Raw genomic sequence first — 18,315 nt, 5'->3', positions numbered from 1 at the left:
AGAAAGGAAGGCATTTATTTGCAGGGCACCAAGAAAGGATAATCAGGCAGTTCAGGCTTAAGTCCCAACTTCCCCAATGGCTTTCAGGTAAGGGTTTTCTTAAGGGCAAGTGTAAATTTCAGGAAAGCAGAAGTTACAGGCAAAATCATAAATCAATACATAGAGGTTACACAATGTTTGGCCTAAAGTCATACGTAGATTTAAAGTTCATCTGATTTGCAGTTGGTTAAAAAAGAGAAGCTTTGTTTAAAAATTTGGGGTGGGCATAAAAGAACTTTAGCTTGTGGCTCCTGGATATGGCTTCCTCCAGTCCCTTCAGGAAAAAATGTAGAACAAAGAACATAAGTGATCTGAGTTTAGTCCTTAGCATCCCCATTTGGTGTGGATCCAGATTTCAGCAAAGCAACTCAGGGATGTTTGTTACCTTTAAAAGTTAGTTTCTAACTTTCTTGCCTATTGTTTTGAGCTATTATTACCTTCTTGCTTATCAAGTTCCTTATATACTTCTCCAGGCTAGCTAGGTCCCTGGAAGAAATTCAAGATTTTTCTTTAATTCTATGTTTGGGTGGGCCCACAGGCCAAGAGGGGTCCCTGCTCCCTCTCAATGATTCAAGTGAGAATAATTTATCTGGAAAATGAACTTAGGAAATACTGGGAAAGCAATGAGGAAATAAGATGGAATGCTAGTTAAGAAAGTATGGTTATCATCAAGGTTACTAATGTGTATAATGAATTTGTTCTTGCTGGGGTATTCTTGGCATTTGTAACAAGGCACCTCATAGGTTTCTTCCTGAAACCTAAGAGTAGTAGTATTTATGATGCACTGTCATCAATCTTGGCAAAGGCAGAGTGTTAGTGAAGCAGGAGAGTTCCCTGACCCCTCTACAGGATGTGTGACAGGGGTGTGGCTTGTGTGTTCAGCACCATGCACTCAAATCCCTTACAGGAAGGGGAGCATGCAGACAGGCAGGTGCAAGAGCTGAGGTGAGTGTTTTGGGGCTCCGTCCGCTTGGTAACATCTAGGGGTGGGTACCTATGATTTCCAAAGCCCAAGTGGGAGTGTGTTTCAGTGCATTCTTCTAGCTTTGCTGTCCATAGATGGCTTAAGTGTTAACCAGCTCAGTGCCCTCTTGATACCCAGGTCCTTGTCTGCCATCCAGGAAGAATCACGTTACACATGGACTTGAAGGATAAATTCAGGGATCTTATTAAGTGATGTGGGTGGCTCTCAGTGGGATGGATGGGGAACTGGAAAGGGGATGGAGTGGGAAGATGATCTTCCCCTGGAGTTTGGCTATCCAGTGGCTGATCTCCTCTCTGATCATTCCCAGCCAGACTCCTTTCGGCATTCAGACGTTCCTTTCCTTCTTGCCTTCTCTACCACACTGTCCTGCCATTCTTATGCTCTTCTGTTAATCTCCTCATAGATTCTGGAGCCTGGGGTCTGAGGTTTATATGGGCACAGGATAGGGGAGCATGACAGGCCAAAAGGCAACTTTTGGGCATGAAAACAGGAATGCCTGTTCCCAATTAGGGCCATGGGTTTCCAGACTTGCAGATGGGGCCTTTGCCAGGGAACCACTCTTTTGTACCCATTATTTCCCTATCTCCTGTCCTTCTAATTAGTTTTCTGACACCTTGGTAACTGACAAAGCAAATCAAAGCTTTGGGCAAAAGGGTATATAGAGTCAACCTTTCAAGCACTGATAGGGCTCTGGGGCTATACTCTCTAGCTCTAGCCTCTCCCTTATCGGCACTGTCATATAGCTTGATATGGTGATCCTGACTCCTCTGCAGCCATCTAGGAGATGAAATATTACCTGTAAACTTTTATTTTACTAATAGCTCATTTTCACTTTGCAAGTGTATTCACCTATGACCGCTTAGATATTAAAAAACAAAAAAATTGGACTCTGAAAAAAGAGTCCTCACATATAATTTCAGAAGCACTGCCTTAGAGGGCTTCTAGTTCTGGTCTTATATCCCAGTCATGGAAATGGAGCATTCGCAATTTTATATTATTTCAGTAGAGCCTCAAAGCAGAGAGGATGTAGGACATGTACCACACTTCCCTGGGAAGAGCTCGGGGACACCGTGAGCTTATTTAGAGATGAACGTGAACACACCCTTAAAGACCTATGTACATCTTCACATCCTTAATAGTAACCACAAGCTCCAGATGGGCTGTCTACCCTAACCCATTCACCAGCCAGATGAGAGCCAAGTTCAGAGCAGGAGCTGGCCACCAGAGGAATCCAAGCATTAGTGCAGACCACAGAGTGCATGAGCTGGTTCATCAGGTAACCCGTAAAAAGCAAACGGCTACAATGCAGATCAAGACAAGATAGGGTGGTTCGTCTCATGGATGCTTGTTGTTGAATCAGGACTTTAGGGTCATGTAGTGTCACCATCATCTCTTTCTTTTGTGATCACTTTTGCCCAGGGTAGACAAGGTTAGCTTTGCTATCACTTTGTATTTGGAATCGATTCAACCTGACTTCCTACAGGGCTTTAAGCTTTGATATTTGAAGTCAAACTTTTAGTATTCAGAAAACCTTTTATCTCATGAAGTTTTCCTATTTAACTGTCTCTACTAGTATAAACATACATACATATTCACCCATACTGTCTCTCACACACAATTGTATTTGCTTTAAAAAAAAAAAAAAAAAAAAAAACCTAAGTTTTACGTGCCCTTTCTCTTCAAAACAAGTTACATGAAGTTGTGGTTGCTGCCGGAACATCAGGGGAAGAGGAATGAGTACCAGGCAGCACAATGAAAGAAAACTTACTATGTAAAATAATATTCAAGACTTATGCAGTGACATGTAAATAGGAGAAATATAAAATACAAATAAATACAATTAAGGCTGATTTTAAGATAAATGAACTCAGGTGTAATTACCATTTTCATTAGATACCTAAACATATTTTTACCTGGAATAAGAATCTGAATACCAAATTTTAGTGATGAGAATTTTGTAATTTCTGAATCATATTTTATGTGAAAAGATTTTGAGGATTTCTTTGAAAACAGACATGGTGTTTTTTTTTAAAAAAACAACAACAACAACAACAAAAAAAACACAATAATACAAGGGATCAACAGGAGAGGCAGGTGCTATCCCCAGTCATTATAGTCAACTTAATAAATACTCTGCACACAGACTCCAAAACCTATGAGCATTGATCCAAAAGAAAAATCATTAAGGTGAGGATAGAGGTAGCCATTCTCTTGAAAGCTGCTTCCTTCAGTGCCTGTGGTGTTGGCATAAATAGCTCAGAGCTGTCTGGAATTAATTCTTTTCTAAAGGGACTGCTGAAAAAGACAGGAACATGTGTTCTTGGCAGAAAAACAAAGAGTTTTAAAGTACCTCAGTATTTATCCCACTACAAGCCAACTTAGTGCATGATATTAATATCAAAATTGTACCTCTACAACCGGGGGAGAACTTTATAGCTGCTGACAAAATTTTCCATACACTTCAATCAGAAGGAAACAAATGAGCTGTGTCTATGTGTATGGTGTGCGTGTATGCACGCATGCACATATTTTGTGTATCTGTGTACCTGAGTGTATATGAACATGGAACATTTTTTACAGGAATGGGTCCCCTAGCAAAGGAGGCAAGACTTTTAACTTTTATCTTTTGAAGTTATGTAAATTTTTATAATAAATAACATATATCCATGGGATGAATAAAAACTAAAATAATCACAAATTATGAATTTCTAAATCAAAGTACAATTGTATTTCCAAAACAAAATCCAAAATTAATATGCATATTCTAAAATACGTTCATAGTTAAGGAAAACGTTATTTGTTCATGTTGAGAAATACATTTGGCTTACAGAGACCAGGAGGCTTTCTAAAGTTAGAAATCTTTCTTTCTAACTCTACACTTTAACATATTTAGAAATACTTCATGAGAAATATGATATACATATTTAATTTTCTATTAATATTATAATTAATGTTTGATAATGGTAACTCCAATATATTGCAATAACGTTAGATATTAGAGTCATTCTTATCACACACATATTTTTATAACAGGGTTTTCAATCAAGGGTCAAAGAATCACAATTCAAATAGAAATAATTTAAAGGGCACATTTTATATTTTATATAATTTATTTAGATGAATTAAACATGAAAAGTGTCTTAGTTTATTTAGGTTGCTATAATGAAATTAGTGGAATGGCTTATAAACAGCAGACACTTGTCACAGCTCTGGAGGCTGGAAAGTCTAAGATCAAGGCTTCCAGCAGGGTCAATGTCTGGTGAAGTGCCACTTTCCGGGTCATAGATCAGAGATCTTCTGATTGTGTTTTCACAAGTTGGAAAGCACCTCTTTTATAAGGAGATTAATCTTGTTCACAAGAACTCCACCCTCATGGTCAAACCACTTCTCAAAATCTTCATCTCCAAATATTGTAACATTGAGGGTTACGTTTCAACATAAGAATTTTGAGGGAATTTAAACATTCAGTTTAAAGTACAAAAGTAACCATATACAATAGTATAAAGGAAGCCTAAATAATGATTCTTGTCAAACTCATATTGTCCAACTGCTGAACTTTGAAACAAATCACAAGTAGTGCCTTTTCATTAATGATCAAAAGAAAGTTGTTATTTCTGTTTCTTGATCCAAACATTTTGATAATGAGAATTAATTATTACAACTTAAAGTTGAAGAATGTATGTAAGAAACTTCGACTGTCTCAATGTGTCATTCAAATAGGAACTAAGAGATATCCAAACCTTAGTATTCAGTTTTCTCCTTATGGGTCCAGATCATTAGAACTAAATGCATGGAAACACATCCAAATGGAAGACAGAATCTCACTTTATTATTTGCTGAATGAGGGGCTTATAACTTATTGTATGGGGTTCTCTGGCAAAATAAAAAGAAAACAAATAAACCACTAAGTAGAGAAAATTTCCCCTGCTTTCCTTCTTCTTATTCTGAGATGGCCAGTTCTCAGAGTAGCCTCCTTTCCCTTTCAGATGCAGGCAGAAAGTGAAATACAAGGGAAGAATTTTAAGAGAGGGTGGGCATTTGGTTGTATTAAAATTGTGGAATATTCTGGAATTAAAAACTCTCTTAATGCTTCACTGCTGCATATCTCTCTTTCTAACAATTTTCTTGAAGTAAATGGAGCTCTTTTCTTAAAAAGTAGGAAATTTAGAAAAGTACAATTTCACTGTGGTTGTTACACATTTGAAAAATACCAAAATAGGCCTCTTTGGTAAAAATTAGATTGGAGAATGTGACCTGTGCCTAGAAATCAAATTGGGACTTCAATTGTTTCTCCCACCCTTTTCCCAAATCCAAGATACAACGAAGTCCAGAGCAAATCCAAAGTTCGTTTAGTCAACCAGACGTTGTAAATGGGAAAACCTGCTAAACTTTAAGCTGAGCTCTGCCTAAGCAGCTCCTCTGGGGTGGGGTGAATTTGAGAGCCCCATCTGACACATGACAAAGTAGTAACACTCACTGATAGAATGTAATTTTGACAACTTCTGAGTTAATGTGGCACAGTTATCAGGGTTCTTCTTAGCCAGATTGGTCTATAGTTTTAGATTTCACAGAAAGGATCTAAAATTGAATTCTAGCCCACCCAGAGGTTATTAAGCTTGGGGAAAAATGGACACAATGTAATTGAATTCATCAATGATAGTATGAAGAAAGCTGTCAGTTTTTTATGATGAAATATATAGCAGCAAAGCCAATTCAATACTTTGTCTACTGATAAAAGCAGTATTTTGTTCTCTAAAAGAGTATTTGGGAAACCAAGTATTCCAAAATAGTAGAAAAATTGCGGAGTGAAGATATCTATAAACAAAATATGTGTATAAAATCTGCTATTAAGAATAACAGATTAACTTAAAATTCTGCCACTTAACCAAAAAAATGCTGCCGTTTAGCCATTTTATCACATAATATTTATCACTTATATTGTTTCATACTTGAACTTATATTTTCTGCATAACATTGAAGTATGCATTTTATCATTTGACATCATGCTAAAGCATAATTTTATTTTCAAGGAAAGCCTTGAGGATATTATGTAAATAGTTGTATGGCATTCTTTCACATATACAAGTACCATAATCTATTAAAATATTTACTTTGTTTACCATTTAAGCTGTTAACATTCTTTTTTGCTGCTACAAAGAACTGTCTCCTGACAATACTTGTATTTATACTTTTTCAATTTCAGATCATTTCTTAGAGTACATACAATAAATAAAATTACTTGGATCAGTCTATGAACATTTTTAGGACTCAATATACAGAATATACAATGCTTTAAAGTTTGTATCAATATGTATTTCCTTCTCTTGTGAAACTGCTAAAATTAAGTATTATCAGGTTTTTAAACCTATGCTAATTCATCAAGCAAAGAAAAAGGATTGTAGAAGTATTTTTAATAATATAGTTATTTAATTATAAATAAAGCATTTTGACATATTTGTTTGCCATTTGTGGCTTATCTTTAGTGAACTGCTTATTGTAGTACTTTGTGTGGTTTACAGAAGTATCTTTTCATATCTATATGCAAAAAAATTATAGACTACATATATCAATATTTGGCTTATTGTAAATATTCTCCTAGTTGATAGCATTATATTGTATGATGGTTTTATTTTTAAAACATTAAAAATATTTTAAATTATGGTTTTAAAATTAAAATATTTTAACGTTACAATATTTTTAATGAAGTCCTTTAATGAAGTAAAATTTTTTCTTCTTTATAGTTTTGGGTTGGACTGTTACTTCAATCTTTAAAAGAATTTATTTTACAAGAACACATAAATTTTGCCTAATGTATATTACTTATTAACTTTAAACATTAATTGTTTTTGGCTGGGCATGGTGGCTTACACCTGTAATTCTAGCACTTCGGAAGGCTGAGGCAGACACATATCTTGAGACCAGTAGTTCGAGATCAAACTGGACAATATGGTAGAAACCCTGTATGTACCCAAAAAAAAAAAACAAAAAAAAAATTAGTAGTGGTGCATGCATATACTCCCAGCTACTCGAGAAGCTGAGGTGGAAGGATCACTTGAGCCCAGGAGACAGAGGTTGCTGAATATTTAGAAGGTGAGACTAGAAAAAATAGCTTAAAAAAAAAAAGTGTAGGCCAAGCATTTTGGTCTCATGCCTGTGGTCCCTACTACTCAGGAGGCCAAAGCAGGAGGATCACTTGAGCCCAGGAATTCAAAATCAGCCTGGGCACCATAGGGAGAGTTTGTCTCTACAAAAAGTAAAAAATAAAAATTAAGAAAAAAATTAAAAAAAAAAAAAAACTGGGTGTGGTGGTGTACTCCTATAGTCCCAGCTACTCCAAAGGTTGAGACGGTAAGATTGCTTGAGCATGGAGGTGAAGGCTGCAGTGAGGAGAGATTTCCCCACTGCACTCCAGCCTGGTGGCACAGATTCTGTCTCAAAAAAAAAAAAAATATATATATATATATATATATATATATCAAGTTTTTATTCATCTGAAATTATACACTATGGGGATGTGAATTGTTCTCTTTGTATGATCATCTTTCCATTGATTAATGTGGTGTTTTGAACATGATTTATTATGTGGATACACACTTAGAAACATAGCTCTTTCCGGAGATAAATAATCTTTTCCATTTTTCTGCACATGTTTTTACTTTAGCATTAGTACCAAACTAACTTCATTTGTGTGCTTGTACTCCATGTTATACTACATGGCTATATAAATGACCAACTACACATTTTTGGGGTTTTTTGTTTTTGAGACAGGGCCTCGCTCTGAACAATCTGTCACCCAGGCTGAAGTGGTTTCTTTTTTGTTTTGTTTTGTTTTGTTGTAGAGACCAGTGCCCAGGCTGGTCTCAGACTCCTGGGTTCAAGTCATCTTCCTGTCTCCACCTCCCAAGTAGTTGGGACAACAGGTGTGAGCCACCATGCCTAACCTACACTTCTTTTTAAAAGCTATTTTTTCTAGTCTCACCTTCTAAATATTCTAAAAGTATTAAAGATAATTTTGATAAATTGATTGAGACTGAATTAAATACATACATAAATTTCGAGAAAAGTAAGATCTCGAAAAATATGAACTTTCTCATCCAGACACAGAATACTTGTCTTCTTTGATTCAATTTTGTTTCCATTCATTTCAACAAAATTTTGCGGTTACCTTGGTTGTATTTTATTTTCACATTGATTTTTTTTCTTACACTTAGGAGTTGTTTTGTGTCTGTGTGTGTGCACGTGCACCTTCATGCGTGCACACCTGCATGTTCTTCTTATCTTTTTTATTCTAGCACATTTTTCTAATTTATTCTACTGATTTATTTTACATAATCGCCAAATAATATCTATACTTCTTTTCGTGTAGTTTGCCACTGCCTATTGCCATCCTGGTTATTTAGAGTCATTCACTTTTCCTCTGATTGAGTAGTTGCTTTTTTATAGTATAATGATCAAATGGCAATCTTACTTCCCTCTTTTTTCTCAGATTTCCAGAGCCTACTTTATTTTTCTGCATGCTTTAACTATATCTTACAAGTCTTCAAAAGGGAACATTTAGAAGACGGTGACTTGAGCATTTGTTTCTGATCATTTCTCTCTTCCAATTTATTATTTTTACATCCCAGCCACTAAAATAATTAAAATTCTCTATTGAGATGTATACAGACATCCTACTTCATCTGAATCTTTGGAGAGGAAGTGTAGGTATCAGGGCATCTTTTGTTGCAATTGAGAGACGATCAAGAAATTAAGTTTTGGAAAAAAGTGTGTCTATCTACCATGCTTGTGCAAGTAAGCAGATTTCTGAGTTGCCTAGAAGATAAATCATCTCCCTGGAGAAGGAATCTTTTGGAAAAAGGAAGGGGGTTTGCTTCTTCTCCCTTGCTCTGTGTTCTCTATGAGAAGGAAGATGTTTGTTCTGATTCAGATAGAATAAGAGGAAGCAGTTGTATTGGTTGAAGCCCCCCTCTCCTGGCTTGCTTCTGGGAGCAGAGAGAGCTCCTGGGACATTTTTAAACAGTGAGGTCCCAGATTTTCAATTCCATTGTCAATGGGTGACTAAAGAAGACATCATATTTCTATCTGCCAAGGGCTATGTGCTCATACTTGACATTACAATATAATTCGAATGGTCGATGGCATCTCACAATGACACAGAGAAATAAAAATAATTGAAAATTTGGAAGAATCCTGTGACTTGAAAGGGAAGAAAGAGTTTAATAACTTGAACAGTTTTCTAATATAAACACATGAATGAGGGCAAGAATGTGAGAAAATGTAAGTAGGAAATATAAGTAAGGAGCTTTAAAGAGATTTAACACAACAAAAAAGATATTTTGGAGCCGAAAAAAGTCATGATTCTTAGATTTTAAAAATATTTAAATGTGAATTGGTTAAAAATGTCAGGAGTCAGATTACATTTAGATTGCAATACAAAGTGTGATTTTTACTCCTGCTATGTTTATTTGAAGTTCTAGTCAAAAGTCAAACCACTAGTAAGTGGTGGAAGTGACTAAAAAGCACATCTGTCATTGTCATAAGTCCATTTTCTTCTCTATTATATCATCCGAGACTTAAAATCAAAATGAGAGTCAGTTGCCAGTTTTAATGTGAGAGGGAAGGGAAATACGAAGGGCACAGGGCTCCCAGGAAGCCCAGGAGGAGAGGGCTCAACAGAAGACAGTATCGGGAATTTGAATCCAGCTTCGTTTAACTAAAATTTGGCTCAGGTGGGAATAAGTTACTTTTCCTAAAATGGGAAAAGCTCAGTCACAGATAAAATGTTCTTTTTCTCATTTTCTTCTAAGGATATCTAAGTAATTCACCAGGAGAGAAAAAATGTGTTACTTTGTGCCAAATTAATGCCATCTTTTAACCTGAATTACCAAAACAAGGACAAGTCTCAGAGAAAGAGAACATAGTTAAAAATTTAAGACAAAAACAATTCTATAAGTGCAAAATACAATAAAATATTTCTGTATATACGTACATATATATGTTTATACATACATATACATATCTGCATATATATGCACACAAATATATATAAATATGTACATACATACATGTATATGTGTATTCATTTATTGATAATGCATATGCGTGAAATATGTTAGAAATAATTGTATACTTAATTGCTCTATTTTCCTGTTTCTCTATTTTTACATATAACCAAAAAAATTTTAACATGTTCAGCTGATGATTTATCCTAGTCAATGATCCCCTATATTATCTGAATCTGCATGAAAAATAAAACATTTTATTTCTCTAGGAAGCCAAAATATTTTGGAAAAAAAAAAACTAATGAAAGTTACATATTGTGGTATCAGAATACTTCTTATTGTCTTTTAAAGAAAGACACATAGAACAATTTAATTATAGAGTTGAGGTAGTTTTCTGTGTATTCAGGCCCTCCAAACACACCCACTACCATTTCAGGCTGGCATTCAAAACATCACTTAGTCACTACCCAGCATTCCTTTTTGTTTGACTACATAGAAATAACATTTTTCTGCAATGGATGTATCGCTAATATGTATAATGGAACTGACTTATTTTGCAAAGCATTTCAAGGTCTTCCAGTTAATTTGACAGAAACTTATTCCGTTATGTAAATAAAAATTACACCATATTACATGGGCTCTAAGGAAAACGACATATGCAGATTGCTATGCATAGATGCATAGAGCCATCATTAGGAATATGTTTGGCACTAATGTGGGGAAAAAACAACAATCTTTCTAATTAGCCATGAAGAAAATGTGCATACATACTAATATACTGGTAACAGTGATGACCTTAAACCAAGAAATCAGTTATTTTAAAAATTCATACAACTAGAAAAAAATCTTATTTGTTTTTCTTTAAAAGACTGTTTGTAATACTAATGGAAGTTTTCAGGTCTTTTTTTCTCTCTCTGTATTCTCTCTCTCTCTCTGTCTCTCTCTCTCTCTCTCTCTTCCTTCATCCTTTTCACCTTCTTTCAATCTGACTAGATAATATTTTAAAAATACATTTGTTTAAAAAAATTCACCCAGTCTCCTCCTCTGGCAAGGGAGAAGGTTGTTTAATGAGGAGAACAGATGCTTCACTCTCTAGTCTCCCAGTAGTTCATGTTGTATTGAGCTCAGTAGCCCTACTCATATATTGCACTTTCGTTCTGTCATTCAAATGTTGCGAAATCCCCTCAAGCTCCTTTATTTGTCTAGTGAAAGAAAAGAACTATTTTGGTCATATCATTTGAAAATGTCTTATTGTCACCTGAAAATCTTGATAAAAGGCATTTGAAATATCCCAGAAAGGCCAAATATGTGCTTGTGTTATTTATTTCAGTTTTTATAATGCTAGAATTTAATTTTTCTCTTAAACTTTGGGCTTTTTTTTCTGTTACCTACCCATTGTATACTAACTTAACTTCTCTAATAAACAAGCTCCATGATTTTAAGTTGTATTGGTTTAGGAGATGGCTTGATTTGTTTTAGACCAAAACACCTGAATTTACAAACTTGCTGCTTCCAAGGGTATCCACTCCCAACGGTCTCAAACTCACCATCTCTTAAGGACTTAGCATACGCCAACATTGCACTGTAAATGCTTTGGAATCTGTTATTTACCACTCATTCCCTGCTTTTGAGCTTGGTATTTTTACCCACTATTTTTTTTTCTTTTTGAGACAGAGTCTTGCTCTTGCTGCACAAGCTGGAGTGCAATGGCACGACCTCGGCTCACTGCAACCTCTGCCTGCCAGGTTCAAATGATTCTCCTGCCTCAGCCCCCTGAGTAGCTGGGACTACAGGTGCACACCACCATGCCCAGCTAATTTTTGTATTTTATTTTAGTAGAGACAGGGTTTTGCCATGTTGGCCAGGGTGGTCTTGAATCCCTGACCTCATGATCTGCCCACCTTGGCCTCCCAAAGTGCTGGGATTACAGGCGTAAGCCACTACGCCTGCCCTCCACATTTTTTAAGTAAGAATACTGAGAGAGAAATTTAATAATGTGTTTAATGTCACATGGTCTAGAAATAGACCAAATACGAATCAAATATCTGTCTCTCCAGTAAACCATTACAAAATACCAACTCACCAAATTTATTGCTATGAAATAAGCTCAATTGTGATAATATTTATATTTTTACAAGACTACTGTTTCTTACTGCCTTACCTTTCCCCAACCCCATGTCCCCAAAACACACACATGTATTTTCTCCCTCCGTACAAAGTCACATCTCTTAAAAGTAAAGAAATAAAATGAAAGAAGGTTGGTCGTGAATTAAGGGCTATCGATAAATTTTCAAAGCAATAAGTAACTATTGTGGCTACATCCAAAATCAGCATTCCAAAACACATTTCAACACAGCATGTCACATTTTTAAAAATGCAATTCTAGGATATAACCACATTTTTCATATGACTGAAATCACATGGCCTTTTGCCCTATGCTCCACGAAGCAGTGATGTGTACAGAGAGGGGAATAATACGTGGCAGTTCTAGACCTCTGAAGCTCCTGCCAAGTTCCCCTATCAGAGAGACTATGAGTAACCCTCCCCTGCCTGGCTTCAGAATTCATCACTCTACCTCCTTTCTGCTTCCTTTGCTACCTGGGAGAAAAGCAATGTAAAATTTAATAAGTCGACTAAAAGTTATTTTCCCCACCATCTGTATGGGTTCTGGCAGTGTGCCTTGCAAAGTACTTTTAGTTACTAGGAGCTATGTAATACCTAAACCCTGCCTACCAGCTGTTGGCACCAGAGTAAGTCTAAGAAGTTCTTGAGCAGCCAAAATTTCCTCTCATTTCCCACTGCTGTGAAGTCCTTTTATGCATCTTAGTGCCTTCCATCCTTGGAAAGCTCTGCAGGGGAAGGACAGTGTAGCTGAATATCTGTGAAGGCTAGTGTAAACACCAGCACTTTGCTTCACTTTCTTCAATTAGCTTGCCCAAATTCAGAAGGAAAGAGTAGTTTCTCAGTATAATCTTTCACATTCATGTTTCAAAATAATAAGTCTCATCAGCCTCATAAAATTAAAGGCTGCCATAATTAGCCAAAGCATGGCTGACTTGTATTTTTTTCTCATTTAAAGATGTTTATATTTTACATGTTTATAGAATATCACAGATTTTTCCCTAAAACTGAGTTATTTCTAGTTTTTTCTATAATTACTTTTTTTAAAAACCTTTTTTTGGCTTTTTTTTTTTTTTTGGTTTTGTTTTCTAAATGTATATGACTCTAAACAAAGTGATTTGCAAAACCCTTTGTTGCAATTAAAGAAGACACTCTTTCTGCTTTGTCATTAAAAACAATTGTTTATTGACCCAAAATGACTACTTAAAGCAGGTCCCATTCCTCAATTCAGTCTGTTCTTTTGAATGCTACGGACAATGAGTAAAGCCATTTAGTGTCTCTCCTGGGTGGTACAAATGCAGTTGTGTTAGCTTTACTTATACATTGGGCTTTCTAAACTTTATATCATTTTAATTGTTCTTATTTGGACTCTCTCCAATTTAACAAGACATTTTTAAAATATGTGCTTGAAAAATGCACACGATAATGTTCTCCTGAAAAAAATAAACTCCCTTATCCTTTATGTAATACCTCTGCTATACATTCACATATGAGCCGCAATTTGCCTTGTGCCTGAAGCATTACATTGCAAATTTATGTTAAATGAGCGGCCCACTATCCAAATCCTTCTCCTGCAGGATTATTTCATTTTCTTCATTGACTAGTTTATATAATGGTTCTGTCTTTCCAAATAAAGTTACTTTGAAACACATATGACTGATCCAAGTCTATCCCAGGATTTTTGGTGATATCACGTGCTAAATATAAACCCTTGATTCAAATATTGGCCATATTAAATTTTGTAGACATTGTAGTCAGATCATCCAAAAACATCTAGGCTAATTGTATTGCCCTCAATTGATTTTATTTTTTTGTTTTTCTGTTTGTTTCTCTCCTTCATTTGTTTAAAGACAGTGACAACCAAGTCAACATTATGATTATTTGGCCTTTGGTGCCATCTGCCTATACTGCTGCATCAATTTTGACATGAACCATTATAGTTAATGTCTGGAAGAGTGTACGCTTGAAGTCAGACTCTTTAGAACTTTGAGACAAATTAGTTTTCAAAAGTGTATTCTAGGTCATAGACAATTTTGATTGTACACAAACCTTTCTTGTGTCACACTTTTGAGACGTGGGAGGCAGGGGGAGGTTAGTGGTGCTTTGAATATATGTATAAATTCCAAGAGCAGTGTTCTGACCTAGAATGGGTACGATGTTCAAAAATCCTTAAGATAGGGTTTTTGAAGGCCTAAACTCAAATAGGAAATTGTGGCACATGGATATGGGATCGTCCCCTCCTTGTCATTCAATTTGGGCACAGTTGATATCACCTCTTTTCAACTTTGGGATCTGGTTAGAAATCAGATGGATTTATTCTCCTTCCTTGCCACAATAATCAATTTAACAATCCGAAACAAAATATAAAAGTTTGTGCCTCTTCCTTCACCTCCAGGAGGTCCCATCAGCATCCATATTTGGCCTATTGATTGTGGCCATGTGAAAAAACAATAATCACTATTTTTCAAGATAAACGTCTCATAAGAAAATAACATGAAAAATTATTTTAGTAAGTTTTATAAATTTTTTTCTAGCAAATCTTCATGCTGTTATGTTAGAAGTAGTCATAAGCATTCCTAGTTCATCAAAAAACACCATTTGAGTTTCATTAGTCAGCAGGCTTGACCATTAAATGTCATTTAAAATATCTTAGAGTTGGTGTTATTTTCAGTCCCACTATATCAGCAGTCCCCAACCTTTCTGGCACCAGGAACTGGTTTCTAGGAAGATGATTTTGATAGGGTGGCGGTTAGGGGGCATAGTTTCAAGACAAAACTGCTTCACCTCAGATTATTAGGCATTAGATTCTCATAAGGAGTGTGCAACCTAGATCCCCCACATGTGCAGTTCACAATAGGGTTTGTGTTCCTATGAGACTCTAATGCCACCACTGATCTGAAAGGAGGCGGAGCTCAGGCCATAATGCTCTCCTGTCGCTACTACCTCCTACTGTGCTGCGCATTTCCTAACAGGCCACAGGCTGGAACCTGTCCACAGCCAGGTACCTGTCCACAGCCCAGGGGTTGGGGACCCCTGCACTGTATTACTCCAACCTGAAAAATACTTGAAATTTCCAATTCAAATGTAACATCATATGTAGGAAATATATTTTGCTTGCAGTCTTTGTAGGATTTGACCTCCAGTACTGAACTTTAAAAAAAAAGAGACTAATATTTTTTAGAGTAGTTTTAGGTTCACAACAAAATTAAGTGGAAGGTACAGAGATTTCCCACATGCCCTTCTTTCTCCACATATGCGTAACTGTATTAGTCCGTTCTCATGCTGCTATGAAGAAATACCACACTGGCTAATTTATAAAGAAAAGTACTTTAATTGATTCACAGTTCCGCATGGCTGGCGAGGGTCCAGGAAACTTACAATCATGGGGGAACGCACCTTTTCACAGGGAGGCAGAAGAGAGGATTAGTGTCCAGAAAGGGGGAAGCCTCTTATACAAGCGTCAGATCTGGTGAGAACTCACTCACTATTGTGAGAACAGCATGGGGGAAACCGCCCCCATAATTCAGTTATCTCCACCTGGTCCCACCCTTGACACATGACACAATTCAAGGTGTGATTTGGGTGGGGACACAAAGCCAAACAACACCAATAACCTCCTTCATTATCAACATCCCCCACAAGATACATTTGTTACAGTTGATGAGCCTACCTTGACACATGATTATCACTTGAAGTCCATAGTTTACATCAGGGTTCACTCTTGATGTTGTGCATTCTATGGGTTTGGATACATAAAAACTGACATATACCCACTATTATAGTATCATACAGAGCACTTTTACTGCCCAAAAAATCCTCAGTACTGTGCCTATTCATATCGCTCTCTACTCCCAATTCCTGGAAGCCACTGATACTTTTACTATCTCCATAGTTTTGCTTTTTCCAGAATGTCATATTTTCCGAATCACATAGTATGTAACTTTTTCAGATTGCCTTCTTTCTCTTAGTAATATGTATTTATATTTCCTCCATGTCTTTTCATGACTTTCTTTGCTTTAGTAAGATAAATCTCAAAGCAGCTAAGTTTCTATTTCTTTGCTTGTGAGGCTGTACTGTAGCTCACGTGTTTACTGAATCTTGTAATTATGTCTGACCTGGACTTTATTTATTTGTTTATTTTTATTTCCTGCTATGGAGTAGAAGACCTGCTGCTTGACTTCAGGATTAGTGAAGAGCTCATCTGAGTTTTAGTGATACATGAACTCATCTCAAGATTTCTCTGTAGAATGGCAGAGCCTCAGTCCTCCGGAAGCATCTACAGAGAGTGTCACCCTATTGCATCTGAACACTACACTTATCATTTTGACAGAACATGTCATTTGGACCTTTATCATTGCCTAATGACGCTACTAAGACTAGTTTTTTTTTTTTTTTTCCCCCCAAATGTTTTTGCTCTCTTCTAATCCACTTGCACACTCTTATAAATGTGAACCACTTCTTTCTCCCTAATCTTTACCTATATTTTCAACTGATAACCTGCCTCACACTTCACAGAGAAAAGACAAGCAATTGAATTTGGACTTCTCCCTACCAGGACTATCCATGAAAGTGTGGATAGACCTATCTGCCTGCCTTCCTTCTTACCATAAAGGATGATGTGTCTCAGATTTTAACAGTGGTTAATCCCTCCCCTTTCACCATTGTTCTCAAATTCCACCTTTTCTGCTTAAGGATTTTGCTGTTATGATTAGTCTCTTCCTCTCTCACTTGATCAGTTAGAGCATACATTCTAAACTCTTTCCAACTCTAGTATTTCCTACTTTAAAAGGCAGAATAAAACAAAGAATCATTTTTTTTGCTAGTATACACAATTACAGGGCTCCAGTCTTCTCTACTGGTCCATCTTCCTCTGTCAGAGTTCTAAATATTGAAGTGACACAAAACTTTATTCTCAGCATCTCCCCTCTACTCTCCACTTTCCTTTACTTTACTTCTTTCTGTTTCTTTCCTATCTGTGTACGCTCTGCTTCAGTGATTTTCTCTAATTCTTTACCTGTAGATCTCCTCTTTACAGAATGACTCTCGAATTTGCAATTATAGCTCAGATTTCCCAGCAGACCACCACATGTGTATGTAACCATCTACTTGGCCTCTGCACTTGGACATCTAATGAGGAATTCAAACTTAGAGTGGTCAAAGCAGACGTCTTGACGTCCATCCCATCCCGCTCTTATCCCTAGCAAAGTTGTTCAGGCCAAAAGTATAGGAATCATTTTTTAATTTCCATATTTCATAGGTCTGTTACCTAAATATCCAACTTTAACTTTCACTGTTACCCACACAATGGGTGAGTTCTATCCTTTGGTGAGTAACAGTCCGGTGATCACAACCAAGGAAAATTTAACAAGGAGATTTTATTACTTGTAACAAGTAAGGAGGTCACCCAAGTTAGCTCCTAAAGCAGTGCCTTCCTCACCAAAGGCGAAAACAGAGGTTTCACTGGGCCAATTCGCTGAGTCATTGCAGGTAGAAGGGGAGTAAAGGCAGCAGAGGTGCAGTCACCATTCATGCTTGTTCATACTTTCCATGTACAGAAAATGGCGAATAAGTTCCTCTAGGGTGGGGGTGTTAGTAAGGTAATGCTGAGTTAACCAAAGTGTATCTCCAACTCTGACATCTCTAGATCTAACAGGTTTTTTTGTTCGTTTGTTTTTCTTGGACTGTGCTTCTTCCTGGAACTTTTGAAACTACAAAATCTCAGGATACAATAATTACAAGTGGGCATATTTATACAGTGTGTACCTGAAAACCCAGGGTGGGGGTTACCTCACAAACACCACCTCTGAAACATGTTCTGAAAGTGTCTACTTTTTTTCCTCCTCACTATCCGCACCTTCGCTCAAGTTACCTCTACTACTTTGTCTTCTCTAACAGCTTCTTAATGAACTATAGTAGCTTCCCTGCTTTATATGTTCCAAACATATTCTGTCAGTCTCAGAATGAAATCTAAGCACCATGCTTGCTGCATGATCTGCTTTCTGGCTTCTGTCTGATGTTATCGCATAATGTTCTCTTTCTTAAGTTCTATGTTCTAATCTCCATTTTTTAGAAGATGCTGATCTGGTTCTTGCATTCAGGCCTCTGCATTCACTGTTTCCTCTCTCTAAATTAGAATGTTCTTCTTTGCCCTACAAGTCCTGTGAATGT

At 36.5% G+C, this 18,315-nt stretch overlaps 1 protein-coding gene across 2 annotated transcripts in view; it reads left to right on the top strand.

Annotated features, from left to right (window-relative positions):
- The window catches only part of GALNTL6 (polypeptide N-acetylgalactosaminyltransferase-like 6), a 1,310,737-nt gene that overhangs the window by 244,026 nt on the left and 1,048,396 nt on the right, over positions 1-18,315 (top strand). The window contains exon 1 of one of the 2 annotated variants that reach the window (XM_011986094.1): positions 2,214-2,300. The exons of the other annotated variant lie outside the window; for it this stretch is intronic. Coding sequence (XP_011841484.1) covers positions 2,214-2,300 — 87 coding nt within the window. Of the gene's footprint in view, positions 1-2,213; positions 2,301-18,315 lie in introns of those variants that run through there. 2 annotated transcript variants of the gene reach the window in all.

This window comes from Mandrillus leucophaeus, unplaced genomic scaffold (assembly GCF_000951045.1).
Source record: "Mandrillus leucophaeus isolate KB7577 unplaced genomic scaffold, Mleu.le_1.0 Scaffold292, whole genome shotgun sequence".
Classification (NCBI taxonomy): Eukaryota; Metazoa; Chordata; class Mammalia; order Primates; family Cercopithecidae; genus Mandrillus; species Mandrillus leucophaeus.
This window is presented reverse-complemented; position numbering and strand designations above follow the sequence as displayed.